A 13,384-nucleotide genomic window follows, 5' to 3' on the forward strand; every position below is an offset into this window, starting at 1 on the left:
CAGAGGGTGGTTGAGGACCATCGACTTCTGACTCAGGTGTTTCAAACGAGCTAAGGAAACTTAACAGTCAAATTTCCTTAGAAATGCAGGTTTAGGCTGTTTTCTCCCCCCCCTCCCCCCAAATAATTACATCATAGTCGTTTAAAAGGTAGAAAGAAAGAAAAGAGAAAGAAACTAGTCTTAGTTTCAACTATCTCTGTATTTTGGATAGTTACTACATAACCTGTCACTAAGAAGGTGGACCTACTACCCTTTACTGAGGAAACCCCAAGAAAATCTGCCCTATACGTAGATTTCTCATCTGGTGGGTAACGCTGAAGACGTCATTAGAGTCATGGCCTACACCAATTACAGCAGTCTCAATCGGGCTCAACTCACCTTTGAATATCTGCACACAAATTCAACCACCCATGAATTCTTGTTTGGTGCTCTTGCTGAACTGGTTGATAACGCAAGAGACGCCGACGCTACCCGAATAGATATTTATGCTGAAAGACGAGAGGACTTTCGAGGGGGATTTATGCTCTGTTTTCTGGATAACGGATTAGGAATGGACCCAAACGATGCCATCAGTGTGATCCAGTTTGGGAAATCAGCCAAACGAACACCAGAGTCCACACAGATTGGGCGGTATGGGAACGGGCTGAAATCAGGCTCAATGCGTATTGGGAAGGATTTTATCCTCTTCACCAAGAAGGAACAGACCATGAGCTGCCTCTTTCTGTCTCGAACCTTTCACGAGGAGGAAGGCATTGATGAAGTGATAGTGCCATTGCCTACTTGGAATATCCAGACACAAGAGCCAGTCACAGACAACGTGGAGAAATTTGCCATCGAGACAGAGCTCATCTACAAGTACTCTCCTTTCCACACCGAGGAAGAAGTGATGGCCCAGTTCATGAAGATTTCTGGAACTAGTGGAACCTTAGTCATCATTTTTAATCTCAAACTCATGGACAATGGAGAACCGGAACTAGATATAACCTCAAACCCAAAAGATATTCGGATGGCAGAGGTAGCCCATGAAGCCATGAGGCCAGAGTGGTACTCCTTCAGTGCCTATGCTGCTGTCCTTTATATCGATCCTCGGATGAGGATTTTCATTCATGGGCACAAGGTGCAGACCAAAAAGCTCTCCTGCTGCTTGTACAAGCCCAGGAAGTACACGTTCACGTCCAGCCGTTTTAAGACCCGGGCAGAACAAGAGGTAAAGAGGGCAGACCAAGTAGCTCGGCTTGCTGAAGAGAAGGCTCGGGAAGCAGAGAGCAAAGCCCGCACATTAGAAATGCATATAGGCGGAGACATGGCACGGGACTCCAGGGTGATGTTGCGTCACGTCCAGAATACAGCCATCACCCTCCGAAGAGAAGCTGATGTCAAAAAAAGGATCAGAGACGCCAAGAAGCGAGCACTCAAAGAACCTAAGGAATTGAATTTTGTTTTTGGTGTCAACATTGCACGCCGTGACCATGACGGCATGTACATCTACAACTGTGGCCGCCTGATCAAGATGCATGAGAAAGTGGGCCCGCAGCTGGAAAAGGGCAAAGTGTGTGGCGGGGTTGTTGGAGTCATCAATGTGCCCTACCTAGTCCTGGAGCCTACACACAACAAGCAAGACTTTGCTGATGCCAAGGAGTACCGCCACCTCCTGCGGGCAATGGGCGAGCACCTGGCACAGTACTGGAAGGATATAGCCATTGCTCAGCGTGGAATCACTAAGTTCTGGGATGAATTTGGCTACCTCTCAGCCAACTGGAAGCAACCACCATCTGATGAGCTACACTTCAAACGCAAGAGGGCCATGCAAGTCCCGACCACCATACAGTGTGATTTGTGTCTGAAGTGGAGAACCCTCCCCTTTCAGTTAAGTGCTGTGGAAAAAGGTTACCCTGACACTTGGTTTTGTGCCATGAACCCTGATCCTGAACAGGACCAGTGTGAGGCTTCTGAACTGAGTCCGAAGATTCCTCTGGGGATATTAAAAAAGACCCCAAAGACACAAGAAGAAAGGCGGAAGCAACTGACAGAGAAAATTCGCCGGCAGCAGAAGAAGCTGATGGCCCTAAAGAAAACCAAGCCCATCCGTTCCCGAAGCGACCTGAAACAGCTACCCTTGGAAGTGACCACCAGACCTTCCATCAAACGTCCTGCTCAGAGACTTCAAGGCCCTCGATCACCTTCCCGTGCAGTGAAAAAGAATGCCCGAAGACGAACCCAGGCCGTGCATGCCCCTAGACCACTCAGACAGCTCCAAAAGGCCTCTGTCTTCGGCACCAAACCGGAATCTCCTCCTTTCACAGCCCAAACAGAGGCCATGCTGCCTCAGCCACCTGAGATACCTCAAAACCCAGTGAGCACCCTGGTCCAAACTGTACTGGAGCCCATTCCTCTGGTACAACCCCTGTCACCATCTGTAGTCCCCAAATCTGACAACCTTTGGGAGGTTGAAACCCCCAAAGCCATGAAGACTCCAGTGGCTAAGAAGCCAGATCCATCAGTTAACTCCTCACTGGTGCCTTACAATCGTAAGCGGGGTCTTGAGGTCTCAGCTGAGGAAGAGGCTGGGGAGAGAAGGGAGGGGATGTGCAAACGGGCCAGGTTTACTGTGAAGGAAGAAAAGATTCAAGTGAGTGAGCTCCTAGACAGTGATGAGGAGACTGCAGCTGACCTGAGCACTGCTGCAAAAGATAAAGGGCTGTATGTGGAGGTCCGTGTGAATGAAGATTGCTACAAGGGCCATGTCACAACAGTGGAGATGGGTGAGAATGCGGTATGGTGGAAAGTCAGGTTTGAGGATGTGCCCACGGACACCACACCAAGAGACTGCTGGGTGGAAAAAGGCAGTGACAATGTATGGATGATGCAGCCAGCTTCAGAGTTTGAGAGCACTGACATGCAGCAAGAGGACAGTAACGAAGAGGAGGACACCCAGGTCCAACAGGCGATGGCATTGCAGGCCTCCTCCACCACTGAATGCTTTTGCAGTGAACCTGACACTACTGATGCCAAGACCAGCAATAAGACCATTGACCTCCTGGTCCAGATTCTTTGGAATTGCTTACACTATTTCATGCCTCTGAATTTTCCCATCTCAAAGAGGGAGTTGGGGGCTATGAATTCTGAAGAGCTGCTTTCCCTCCCTCTAAAAGAGTGCTTCAAGCAATACGAAGTGGGACTCCAGGATCTGTGCCGCTCCTACGGAAGCTGTGCTAACTCACAAGCCAAGGCCTCTGAGGAGAGCCTGCTAATCTCCCAGAAAAAACTTCAGGAAACAGAGGAAAAACTCCAAAAGCTGCGGACCAATATTCGGGCACTCCTGCAAAAGGCTCAGGAGGACATAAACATCAGCACAGACGATGAGCTTGACGCCTACATTGAGAGTCTCCTCAGCAGTGAAGACTGAAGGCCTGGGAGGCAGATGAGCTCCTGTCAACACATCAGCTTCTGGGCAGGGAAGTCTGATCCAAATTTGAGTCATGTGCTTTGGGAGGGAAACAGACACTGAGTCTTTGAATCTTCCTCCCTGAATTTATAAAGATTTTTTAAAGATTCATTTTGTTTTTCGTCTGTGTATGTGTGTATGTGTGTGTGCATGTTTGTCCTTACAGCACTGGCCTCGTGGGCCTAAAGAGCTAAAGTCATAAGACGTTGTGAGCTAGCGGATGTGGGTGCAGGAAACTGAACTCAGGTCCTCCTGTGATAGAAACAAGCACTCTTCACTACTGAACCATTTCTCCTGCCCCCAGGTTTGTTGTTTGTTTGCTTGCTTTTAAGAGACAATACTTATTTAATGTGACCTAAGCAAACACCAAAACCTTTGCACTTTTTTAGATGAGGAATCTGAACCATTTAGTTCACAAAGGGAAACAGGAGCCACACTGAAGTTGGAAAGACTGTAGGGCAGGAGTGGTTCTTCTCCGAGAGAGTCAACAGTGGGGCGTTTGGGGGACGGAAGTGATAAGGGGCCTAGGCCTGTCTGCCCCTAGGGGCTCAGAACTGGTGGTGGTAGTGGTGGTGATCGAAGGGCATCAGAGCAGGCAGAAAGGCTCTTCCTGATGTCCTGGTCTTTTGTAAGGATTGTGAAGGTCTGCAGACTACCAGGTAGCTGCCAGGGTCATCCTTTGCTGTCCCGCTTCATGAATGGATGATCCTTGGCGGTTCTCTCCTGCATCACTCAGTTTCCTGTTGAAGGAGCAATTTTCTGAGGCTGTCATGGAGTCTTGGGTCAGAAGTAGACATCTGTGACTGTCCAGATCACTGGCCTTGGTAGCACTGCCAAGGGTCTCCCAAGAAAAGGTTCAAGTAGGAAGGAGGCCTGTGGAAGGGCGAGGCTACAATCAAGGCTGCCTCGGTGATGCTACTTCCCTTTGAAAGCATTGCTGCTGCCTTTCTCTAGCTTTCTCTGCTGGGCCCTACAGGGCTCTAACACACACACACACACACACACACACACACACACACACACACACACACACACGCTCCCCTGCCCCCCCCACCCGCCCACCCCTGCCCCCTGCTCGGCAGCAGTGAGAAGGAAAGGCCTGAGAAACACATCAGGCCTCTAATCCCTGACCAAGTACAACTCAACTAACCAATCAGGGTCAAAAACAAAGGCGAAAGCTGCTGAGTTTTATCTACTGCCTCTAGCTGGCTCAGCTTTTCTCATTCCTATCCAAAGCTACTAAGGACAGCAGCATGACTTGAAGTCGGGGGTGTCGCGGTGAGGGACCCTGACCCCAGAATCTTATGCCTTTCCCTACTTGTGCACATATGGCTTTAAAAGGCTTATTGAGTTCTGGGCTTCTGCTGTGTGGAGGAGTTATGGAGAGAGGGAGGGAGAATACAGATGCGGGGCTTTTTGAGGAGGCTGCCATTCAGAAGTGGTCTTTTTGGAAGCCTTTTCCAAGAGAAGGGCTTTCCTGAGCGGATGGATATGTTCTCTGCAAATTCATCTCTTTTTGATCCCATATAGGCAAAGTGTGGTCCCGTTTTTGTTCCCAGACATACATTTTAAGGATTTTATATGTGGGTATACGTGTTTCTCTCTTTCTCTCTCTGTGTTTGCCTGTAGAGGCTAGAAGACTGCACTGGATCCCCTGGGCCTGGAATCACAGAATGTTGTGAGCTGTCTCACATGGGTGCTGGAAACTGAACTTGGATCCTCTGGAAGAGCAGTATGTACTTCTAACCACTGAGCCGTCTTTCCAGCCTCTCATTAATGCTTTCTTATATTCTTGCTCCACATACCCCTGCGGCCAATGGCAACCTTTTCCACCCATCTTTAAGGACTGACTGTCCTCTTCATCATCCCATGAAGCCACAAAGGCTGTAGGTTGAAGTGAGGGGAAAGAATAGGAAAACAGACAAAATAAGTAGACTCTGCTGAAGACTGACAAAAATTGGCCAGGATACGGAAGTGAGATGTATTCAGACCTTTCTCCTGCCATGACACACATGATGAGAAATGAGACTCCTGACCAAAACGGGAACATTGGTATTGTCTGGGACCACCTTAGCCACAGTGCTGGAGGTAGAGGTCTGAGTCTGGGGAGTACCTACTGAGATACCCAGGTTCTTGTGTCCTAGGCCAAAAAACTGTATGAGAGACCTATTCAGTAACAGCAAAAACAACAAATGAACAAAACAAAAAAACCCAACAGCCTTTTAAAGAAATAGAAAGGGGCCGGATAAGACGGCTCAGCAGGTGGAGGCACTTTTGTCATGCAAGCCTGGTGACCCAGAGTTTCATCCCCAGAGCCCACATAAAGGGGGTTAGAGAGAACTGACTCCACCAGAGCTGCCCTCTAGCCACCACTCACTCATCGCAGCGCATGTGCCCACCCCTCCAACATCACGCGTGCACAATACATAAACACATTAGTCTCCCATAATTTCTTCCATGCTATATTTCCGGATTAAGAGCAATCACAGCTGTCTCTTTTCCTGCCTTCCCCAAAGCGGGAGAGAAAGCTTTGGATTCCTGTAGTTTACTTGAATCCCTGTCATTGGAGTTCAGTTTGAGAATAGCAATCTGGAGAAAAGAGCTAGGCTAGGGAACTAGGGAAAGATATATACTCAAAAGCATTGGGTCATGAGGCTCATGACCAGTTATAGGTCATTTTTTTCCTCTCCCATATACACATACTGTAAGCTCTTATTAGGCAAGCTCTACTGGTTGTATGTTGGCAGCATGGGGAATGGCTTCTAATATTTTTTCGTCAATTGACTTCTCATTTGCTTGATGCCCAATGTTCCTGCTCAATGTGCCCCCCCCCCCGCCCCTGGCTGTGGTCCCAGAAATCTTTGTGATGGGCAGAAGGCTGATAATTAATAAATATTTCATAATTTGTTCCATGATATCTATATTCCTGGTCTAAGAGTGACTGGTAGGGTCCAGAACGTGCTGAAGAAAAGACCCCAGACTCACATAGTATGCAAACTGTTAGGGTTCTGCTTCAGTCCACCTACCTGTGATGTCATTGTTTACCTGCCACAGGGGCGTGACCCTGCCCTGAGCCCTATAAAAGGGTTGGAGAGATGGCTCAGAGGTTAAGAGCACCATCTGTTCTTACCAAGGTCCTGAGTTCGATTCCCAGCGACCACATGGTGGCTCACAACCACATGTAATGAGATCTGGTGCCTTCTTGTGGTGGGCAGGCACACGTGTGGGCAGAATACTGTATAAATAATAAATAAATCTTAAAAAAAAAAGAACTGACCCTCCACGAGGTGTCTCTCTACTCTCTCTTCTTCTTACTCTTTCTGTCTCTGTCTCTGTCTCTCTGTCTTTCTCTGGGCTACCCCTCCCCCTTTTCTTCTCACCCCCCACCCCCCGCTCATCTAGTAAACTCATCTACAACATAGTATCTGGCATCTGGTGCCTTATTATAACTTATTACCTTATATTTTACTGCCTTAATTATTAAACGTAAAACAAACATCAAGAAGCATTTATTCCACAGGATCCAACATGTTGGGGTCTCCTTTCAGTCATGATGGTGACCCTGGTGAGCTTGTAGGCTCTTTTTAAAGGCTTTTAGGGGAATTCCTAAGGGGGGTGGGTGGCTAGGTAAGCACTAGCATGTTGGGATCACCACTCAAGATGGCAACTCCTGGTGAGCTCCGTGAGCTTGCAAACTCTTTTTACAAGCACTTAAATTCCAAAGGGGGTTAAGTAATCTTTTAAACTAGAAAGCCCAGGCAAACTGAGTAAACACAGTGGCTACCCTGGCAAGGTCATGAGTTCATGAGACAGAAGATTTCCAGATCAGCAGTGTATCTTTCTTAAGCAATTAAACCAGCAGTCAAAACCATTTTTAAGTTTATCTTTCTCTGGCCAGGTTATGGTCGTCTCTGGATGGCTGCCCACTCTTTGCAGCATTTCCAGTGACTGCTGGACCCACCTCTGAAGAATGGAGGCCCAGTCCTGCTCTGAACTAACGGAAACTGAAATTTGTTGCTAGACTTATTTAAACCAGTCTCTCAGGACTACAGCAGTCTCTTTTTCTGCCTTTTCCAAAGCTGGAGAAGAGGTCAATTCAGTTCCCTGTCAGAGGAGTTTAGTTTGAAACTGTCATATATAGTCTAGAAAATGCAAATTTTACAAGATTGAAAAAATACAAAGTCTGGATCTAAAGAAATGACTCAAGCAGTTAAGAGCATTGGTTACGGGGCTGGAGAGATGGTTCAGTGGGTAAGAGCACTGCCTGCTCTTCCTGAGGTCCTGAGTTCAACTCCCAGCAACCGCATGGTGGCTCACAACTGTCTATAATGGGATTTGATGCCCTCTTCTGTCATATATGTGAATAGAACACTCAAATAAATAAATAAATATTTTTTTAAAAAAAGAGCATTGGTTACTCTTCCAGGGAAACTGGGTTTAATTCCCAGCACCCACATTGTGCTCACAGGAGTCTGTACCTCCAGTACCAGGGTATCCGAGTCCTCTTCTAGCTTCTGCAGGCACCAAGCGTGTACATAGTAAACAGACATACGTGCAGGCAAACACTCATACCCATAAAATTTAAGAAAAAAGCAGTTAAGAGCACTTGTTTCTGTTCTAGAGGACGTTACTTTGGTATCCATCGCCCATGTGGTGGTTCATAACTATCTGTAATTCCAGTTCCAGAACAAATGCCCCTTCTCAGTTCCTTAAGCACCAAGCATGCAGATGACATATTCATACATAAAATAAATGATCAATTTAGCAAAAACTTAATAAATAAAAATAAAATATACAAAGTACATTGGGGGTGGGTGGGTATGGGTGTGGGTATGAGCTTGCATTGTGCGCATGTGCACCAGAAGGTCTAAGGAAAGTAACATGACTGCACCAACCATTGACCTCAGTCAGAACAGTGAAAGTCAGGAAAGCCACAGACATGCTTGTTCGAGGAGAGTCATCTTTGTGTAGTTTATTCTCAGGAGCATAATCCCCTTTATAGTAAAATAATTTAAAGCATGCTTAATGGTTACGATCATGAATGTATCAAAATACAAATGATCAATTTTTAAAAAGAATCCAGTGATAGGTTAAAAGGAAAATTGTATGAGGTGAGTACCAACAATGCCAAACAAAACAAAACAAAACAAAACAACAACAACAACAACAACAACAAAGAAAGCCCTCTGAACTTGCTGGTTTTGTGTCAACTTGACGCAAGAGTCATCAGAGAAGGAGCCTAGTTGAGGAAATGCCTCCATAGACCCATGAGTAAGACATTTTTCCAGTTCATGATCAATGAGGGATGGCCTAAGCCATTGTGGGTGCTGCCATGCCTGGGTGATAGTCCTGGGTTCTAGAAGCAAGCAGCCTGAACAAGCCTGGAGAAGCAGACCAGTCAGCAGCACCCTCCATAGCTTCTGCGTCAGCTCCTGCCTCCAGGATCCTGCCTTGTTTCATTCACTTCCTGCCATGAATTCCTTCAATAATGAACAATGGTATGAAAGTGTCAGCCAAATAAACCCTTTCCTCCCCAACTTGCTTTTGGGTCATGGTATTTTATCTCAGCAGTGGAAATGCTAACTATGAAGGTAAGGCTAGATAGAACCTGTGCTAAATTTAGAAATGTAATCTATCTTGGTATTACAGCTGGGGAGGCTGTAATTATTCTGTCGTGTCCACACTTCACATGGAGAGTGTAATGGGAAATCCTGTAAAGACCGAATCATCTTTCTTTCAGTTAGTGAGTGGCAGGCCATCCTGCACTTCCTTCAACAATGACTCAGCGAGCTCCTTCAGTTAGTTCCTTAGGTTCTCCTGCCTCAGTATCAGAGACTGACAGTGTGTGAAGCTCCATTTCAGCTGTTAGGGTGACTGGGAATTTTGAGAGTGTTTTTTTTTTTTTGTGTGGCATGGGTCCCATCTTTGGTAGCTTAGGCTGGCCTCCAAATCCCTGTGTTTTCTAAGGCTGGCCTTGAGTGTTTGCGTCCATCTTCTGAGTGCTGGGAGTATGTTCCCTTTCTGCCACATCTGCTAAGTTTTGCCTTCTGTATGCATCTATCACTAGAGTAAGTGTGGCCTTTGGTTTTAACAAAATTGACTTCGTAAGGTACTGTTCAGTAAGCAGGTCCGTTCCCGTGATGCATTTGCTTTTAACCATGTGTGCACATCACACATAGGCAAACATGGTAATTATGGAATTTCCCCCTTAATTATTCCTTCTGGAGACCTGGTTTGCTTTATTGCATATGTACCTAAAAACAGTCTCTAGTTCTAGGATGTGTTGTTTAACTGTAAGCCCAAGGTTGAATAATAAATTGTAGCTCTAGGATGTGGTTGAATAGTGCTTTGTTTGGTGAGGACTGTGTGTGACTACAGCCAGAACTCACATCACCACCACCATCACCACCACCATCACCACCACCGCCGCCGCCGCCGCCACCGCCACCACCGCCACCACCACCATCACCACCACCATCACCGCCGCCGCCACCGCCGCCGCCGCCATCACCACCATCATCACCACCACCGCCACCACCACCACCACCCCACTCTTGAACCCCGTCCTTGAACCCTTCTCTCCTTCCGGCACAAACTGCCTGCTCCAGATTTTCAGTGTGACCTTGGTCACACTTGCAAAAGCTGATTCCAAAAATGGCTCCTCCTCACCCCGACTCCCTTTTCAATTTTCGGTATTGCTAAGGCTCTAGTTTCTCTGTGGTATTTAATAATTTTATCGTACTCCTGGGAGTATTATGATTCTCTGAGCTGATAACGCCAGACACGGTTTGAGAAAACTTTCTCCACGAAGCCGAGCACCTTCTTCACAGTCCTCAGAGCATTACAACCTCGAGATCCCACCCTTGTTCTAGAAAGGCTTCGCCTGACCTGCCAACACTTCTTTGAGATCAAGGGGTTGTCTCCCTGGGACACTAAATGTGAAGTTCTCTCAGTGGAGTTTGGTAGGGGTGGGGTGAAGGGAAGCAGAGGACTCTCTGAAAATCCAGTACTAAGTTCTGTTTAAATACAACTAAAATTCTCACCTGGGTGAAATCTGCACCCAGGAGGAAGCAATTCCTGATAAGGGGCTGTGTGATTTGACACCTGTTGTTTTAGCTCTGTCCATTGGATTTCCCGAAGACTCTGCGGCCTTGCATCACTAGGCAAACGGAATTGGCAAAGAGGAGAGTCTAGTTGTCCAGAGAAGGCACCCGACTTAACTTGGGGTGAATTCTTTTCAGGCGAGGAGGTTAAGCAGCTAAGCGGCTCTCTGCTTTTGCAGAGGTCTCTGGCAGCCTGAGGCGCTGACACTGGACCCTGCGGACCCCAGAAAATGCTAAGTGTGGGGAGCCGCATCCTCAGACCCCGGGGAGATGAAGTGGGTGGGACTACTGCAGACAGTTGGTTCAGTTGGCTGCTAGTGGCCTTCTCTAACCTTTTTGGTGCAGATTGGCTAACAGGTGGAGGCCCTGAGTCCTAAGCCATCCCTGTGCGGCTATGTGAACCCAGGACTGAGTAGTTTACACTAGGCAGGTCTCCCTGACTATAATGATGGCCGGAAAGATTTGTGGGTGTGTTGGCCTTGTGTTCTAGAGGTGGTGGCGAAGGCTGTTGGTTATCCAACGTCTCCATCTCCTCAGGACAAATTCAGTTTCCCTGGATTTTCAAATTATTTTAAATCGGTGTCTCAAAATAATGCCCTGGACCTTTTGGCTAGTGCCACTTAAATGTGGAGGTGGTTTTCTACCCTATTAAGGTTTTTGGAGCCATGGATGAACAAGTATTTGGATTTCCATGGGGAAGAGGAGATGAATAACTTTCTCTGTGGGTCAGTGGGATTCCCTCTTCCCTTGGAGTTTAGGTTTTTGATTCCCTGAAGCAGATACATTGAGCAGACACACAACGGAAGCAGAAGTGTGGGTATAGTTTATGAACAGATTTCCAAGAAAGGAAGCTGGACTGAGCAGGAGGGAAATTGTCTAGCTTAGGGAGGTTCAGGCTCATTTGACTGTTGAGAGCTTTTCTTTGCAGACTCTACCAGTTACACACTCCCATACACTTCATAGGTTGGATATCTCATTCCCTTCACAGTCCACTCAGGGATGGCTTTTACTGTTGCAATGAGCTATGCATCACTTTCCAGTGTACATAATTTTGGAATCTTGGCAACAATGTCCAACCTTGCTTTCTATCCTATTCTGCTCCACTTTGATCATATTTTTTCCACCTTTGCTTTTAAAAATAAAGTGCTGATTAAGAGAGGCCTTGATTTTGTTCGAATGCAGTGCTAAGAGCAGCTAAAAGGACTTGCTTGGAGGGCTGGAGAAACGGCTCAGCAGTTAAGAGCACTGACTGTTCTTTCAGAGGATGCTGACTGGATTCCTGGCACCCACATGGAGGCTCAAAACTGTAACTCCAACTCCAGGAGTTCTATCACCCTCACACAGACGTGCATGCAGGCAAAATACTGCTGAATTAGTTTTTTATTCTTCCTACATTAATTAATACAGTACATTATTAAGGCAGTAGTTTTCTTTAACCAGCTAGTTCCCCAGTGACAGACACAGAGATACTATGGTTTAGTTTTATGCTGCAAGCACTATGCTGGGCAGAATGTGAGCTGCTCTAATCCTAACACCCTTAAAAACCCACATAAAAGTCAATAACTTGCCAATCTGATGACTCCCGGGGCAGCTTCTAATCCATCAGTCTCTTTCTCCAGCCACCTGCTCAGTCCTCCTCCTTGTGTTTTCACCCCTTCCAGTCTCTCAGTGAGACCCTTCCCAGATTATGTTAATTTTAAGTGAAAGGTCTGAACACTCACTAATCCCTAAGCAGGAAAACCCACCAACCCCTGAGCTCCCCACAGAAACCCACTAACGCCTGAGGAGAACTGACCAATCCCTAAGGTCCTTCAAGCTCAAGATTTAAAATCCCACCAATCCTCACTCTGGAAAGCTCTGCCCTAGAAAGCTCTGCCCCTTATAAAATCCCATATAAAGGCCATGTCTGCTCAGTTCTCTGCTGTCTTCTCCTGAGAACAGAGACAGCCCCTCCTGGATTCATTCCTCCAATAAATCTCTTTTAAGAGATTTGCTGCTTGGTGTGATTCACCGAAAGAAGCCAAGAAGCCCAGAAGAGAAGATGTGAAGGACTGGGGCTAACGCCCCTAAGCTCCTCAGCTCAGCTTGGTTGGGGAAATCCTCGGAAGCTGCAACACTCCTGGGCTCACAAGTCTCAGGATACCCTTTCCTTGGGACACTCTCCCACCTCAGAGCTGTGTGGTTCCTAGGCTTCAGACTTGTGAGTTGTTGTGGGTTTCCTGAGCATCTTACTGTCCAAAGAGAAAGGCCAACAATACACAATTCTAAGTAAAAACAATAACAAGGTTATTTCCCCTAACATAAGGTTCATATACAACTGAAAACATATTGTTTCCTCAGAATAGTTGTCAAAGTCCCTTGAGAAATGTTTATTCATTTATTATACCATAATTAAATATGACAATACATAGCAATACCCAGTACTGATATTAAGTCAATAAATAAATTACATGGTAAAGGAAGAGTTGAAAGAAAACATGAGTATCTTAGCTTCATTTCCTGTTGTAGTGATAAAATATCCAGGTAAAAGCAACATAAAAGAAAAAGGTTTATTTGGCTCATAATTTCATCACATTATAGCCACAGTGAAAAGCAGAGAGCAATGAATTAATGGATGTATGCTTGGGCTCAGCTAGTTAAATCTCTCCAGTTTTATACACTTTCATACACCAGCGAGGAAATGGCCATCCCAGCAGTGGGTGAGTCTTTCCAGCTCACTTATGCGCTCAAGATGAACTCACATAGGCATCCTCAGGGGGCCTACCTCACAGGTAATTCCAGAGTTTGTCACACTGGCAAACAAAACTGTCAACTATAAAAAATAAACACATATTCT

General features: G+C 46.4%; 1 protein-coding gene across 1 annotated transcript; it reads left to right on the forward strand.

The window, feature by feature from the left end:
* Positions 1-334: 334 nt before the first annotated feature.
* On the forward strand, positions 335-3,406 carry LOC127211007 (ATPase MORC2B-like). Its single transcript, XM_051170822.1, has one exon. It carries the CDS (start codon positions 335-337, stop codon positions 3,404-3,406), a length of 3,072 nt encoding a protein of 1,023 aa, XP_051026779.1.
* Positions 3,407-13,384: the final 9,978 nt, after the last annotated feature.

Source organism: Acomys russatus, chromosome 28, assembly GCF_903995435.1.
Source record: "Acomys russatus chromosome 28, mAcoRus1.1, whole genome shotgun sequence".
NCBI lineage: Eukaryota > Metazoa > Chordata > Mammalia > Rodentia > Muridae > Acomys > Acomys russatus.

Bases quoted from the DNA above. Each gene is read 5' to 3' on its own strand.
- LOC127211007 (XM_051170822.1), top strand. From the start codon at position 335: ATGGCCTACACCAATTACAGCAGTCTCAATCGGGCTCAACTCACCTTT.